Below are 3,621 nucleotides of genomic sequence, written 5' to 3' on the forward strand. Positions count from 1 at the left end.
TTACCATTGTGAATTGATAGAGATGAGAAGTCACTCTTGTACAATTTGTTTGTTGATAAGGTCAAGAATTGAGTAGTGAATGAAATATCCTTCTCTCCAACAAACTTTCCTCTCAGAACTAATTTAGAAATATGATTAACAATTATTTCCAATTCCTTAACTTTGAGATCCATTCCTTCTAATTCAGAAAATGTCATGTAATTATACAGAGAATTGACAATATTAATCAACAAATCGGATACTGTGGATGAAATGGATGCCTCTTCATTTTGTAAAGTTCCCTCAATCAAACTCTTAAATATGGTGAAACATTTTTCAAAAATGTAATTATTAATTTCATCATAATTTTCAACAAATGAAGCAAGATCAAATGTTTGAGTAGCTATATAGGATTCAGTCATTGGCTCATCAGGATTTCTATTGTCATAATTTTCAACAAATGATTCTAGCAAATCTAATCTCATTTGTTGGAATGCAGTGAACATGTCCTCACTCATACTACAATCAACTTTATAGTAACCTGAAGGACATATACACTTTCCTGAAACATCATCAACTTTACCACCATGTTCACAAACTGTTGTTATTGTTCTTATACTTCTTACAACGGTTATGGAAGAATACAATATGGTAGTAGCTCTTGAAATATAAGTAGTACTGAAAATATACTTGTTTGGATCACCAACTTTCAAAGTCTTGGCATAGATGGTCCAGGAGGCTGTTTTCTTGGTCACCTCAGCTAGAGTCTTTAAAACTGGTAATACCACCTTTACACTTGATTTTTGAATTATAAAGGCACCAGAATTTGTATCAATAATTTTGAAGAATACAGAAACATAAGGGTTTGTCGCAGGTGAACTAGTACTTGGAAGTTTTGTTGAATAGGATTGAATACCTGAATAGAGAGCCATTTCAACCATTGTCTTGTCATCAATGAAACCATATGTAATTTTAATAGAGTTGGCAGCATTTTGACAATTTGAACACTGAAGGGTAAATAATGTATCAAATGCGTAACCACTACTTGGAGAAACAGAGCATGGACATGGTTTTGGAGTAGTTGCAATTGTAAAACTGGTTGAAAATTTTGCTTTTTGAACTACTCTTAAATCACTCACTGTAAGACCAACTGTATAAGTACTTCCTTCTGTCAAGGTTGATGGATCAATAACTATAGAGTTTGAAGTGGATGGAGATTTGGACATTTTGTTGAGAACAGGACTGGTGGAACTTAATAATACACCATTAAGAGTCCATTCTCTTGAAATGTATTGGTCAATATCTGTTCTTTCATTGTTGGCAGTAATATCCAAATCAATATTAATAATATCTGATTGCTGTAAAATGTAAGCTTTTTGAGGAGATAAGGAAATCAAACTAATTGTTGGTGGTGAAATTCCCAACCCTGGTATAATGAAATCTACATTAGAATCCACACTTCTTGACCCCTTAACAATTCTAAGACTTATTCTCAAAGTTGGTTTTGGTTCAGTATAAGCAGACAAGGGAACACTAATGGTAGTACTCTTCAAAGTAGAGTAAGAATTCAAAACATCTAGAATGGATTGACTACAAGAGGATCCAGATGTCAAATCAGAACAGGCCCATAACCAAGTTTCTGAATCGATCAGTCCTTCAGGGTCCACAAATGAAGCTGTAATGGAAGCTGAGCTAGAAGTTATCATGGTAGAGTAAACTGAGAGAGTGAGTGGTTTTGAAATGGTACTAATTGATACTGTTGTATCAGAAGTGGAAGCAGAGTTTACTTTTGAAGTGGCAGAAACTGAGAATGAATAGAATTGATCTCCTTTGGTTAAGAACTTTCTTATCAAGAGATTATCATTCGAGTCAACAACCATGTCAACTACTGGCCCACTTGTTTGCTTCCAAACAATTGTCATGGATTTATCTTCATAATAACATGATGGGAAACTGATAAGTTGTTTGATTAAAACTGTAGAACTTGAAAAGAAAGTTGAAGGAGAAAGATCAACAGTTGAAATCTTAGGAAGAGGTGCTGATAATTTTTCAACAGAAAAAACAATTGGATTACTCTGCTTTCCTGAAATTGAACTTTCAACAGTAAGAGAAAATTGATAGATACCTGGTAATTTAGTACTATTGGATGATATTTCAAATATTGGAGTATTTGATACACTAATAGAAGATAAGATATTAGAAGGTGATGAAACCACAGACCAATTATAGTTCAATGGCTTCATATCACCTGAGTATGATCCAGAACCATCGAGTATAATTGAATCACACAAAGAAATTAGGGAAAATGATCTAATTGATGCAATAGGAATAACTGGAGATTCAGCATTCAAAACTTGTACTGTAGTGTATTCTGACAAACCATTATCGAATATAAGTCTATTCAGTTTCAAATAATCATTTGGTTTCAAAGTGTAGTCTGAACCTAAAAGTATTGTAAACTCTCCAATTACCTTATTGGTCCAATAACATGATGGAGCAGTTCCCATTTTGCTCAAATAACTTGTGTGAATTAACTTTGAACAATCAACACTATTCAAAGAATATGAAGATGGAGCAACAATTATTAATTTGATACCATTTAACATGTCTAAGAATTTTACAGGTCCTGCAATCTTTGTAGAACATTCCTTTCCATAATAACCAATTGCACACACATCACATGCAATTCCACCAAAATAACCTGTTTGCTGACTATATTGACAATCACACGTTCCATTCACATTACATAATCCTCGTGAGGAACATTTGGATTGAGGAGTACAGAATATTGTACAATCTGGTCCATAATAATTTGCTTTACACTGAGAACAATATTTACCATCCCAAAATCCAGAACATTCACAAACAAAAGTTGAATTACAAGTGCCATGACCATTACAAGTTCTTACAGGATCACAATTTAGAGTTTTACAACCAGTTTGTACAGAACTATATTCTGGAGTACATGAACCACAATCAATTCCATCCCAGTAACCATCTTGCTGAGAATTCTTACAAACACATGTATCTTTTGCAATGCATGATCCTTGAGAGTTGCAAACTTTTGGATCAGTTGATAAAATGCCACTACATGAAAACTTTTCACAAGTGTCTCCTGAATATTGATCATTACATTTGCATCCACCAATATTTGTAGTTGCATTCAAGAAGCATTGACCTCTTCCGTTACAAACTTGTGCTTCCTTAGAGCTGTGAGAGTAACAATACAAATTTTGACAAAGAGTCCCATTGTAAAAAACTTGTCCACCTTGAGAAATAGCACATTGACAAGTGTCAAGTGCAATACATTTACCACGACCACCACATACATTTGTATCATTAGCTAAAAGTCCATTACAAATAGGGTATTGACAATTTTCACCACCATATCCTTTTTCACAATCACACTTTCCAGGAGAAGAACATAAGCCATGACCAGAACAAACACCAGTAGCATTGAAAGCAATACCAAAACAAGAGAATATTTCACACTTGTCACCATTATAATGTAGATTACAGGAACAAACATTGGCAGCAGTACACACACCCCTTCCTGAACAAACTGTGGAGTCATTGGAAGGAATTGAATAACAAACAGGATATTGACAAGTATTTCCAGTATAATTTTCTTTGCATGTACAT

General features: G+C 33.9%; 1 protein-coding gene across 1 annotated transcript in view; it reads right to left on the reverse strand.

The window, feature by feature from the left end:
• Nucleotides 1-4: 4 nt before the first annotated feature.
• The window catches only part of NAEGRDRAFT_46276 (uncharacterized protein), a gene marked incomplete at both ends in the record, with an annotated part of 7,262 nt that continues 3,645 nt past the window's right edge, over nucleotides 5-3,621 (reverse strand). The window contains one exon of the mRNA XM_002681385.1: nucleotides 5-3,386. Coding sequence (XP_002681431.1) covers nucleotides 5-3,386 — 3,382 coding nt within the window. The remainder of the gene's footprint in view (nucleotides 3,387-3,621) is intronic.

This window comes from Naegleria gruberi (genome assembly GCF_000004985.1).
Source record: "Naegleria gruberi genomic scaffold NAEGRscaffold_6, whole genome shotgun sequence".
Lineage (NCBI taxonomy): Eukaryota > Heterolobosea > Eutetramitea > Acrasida > Naegleriidae > Naegleria > Naegleria gruberi.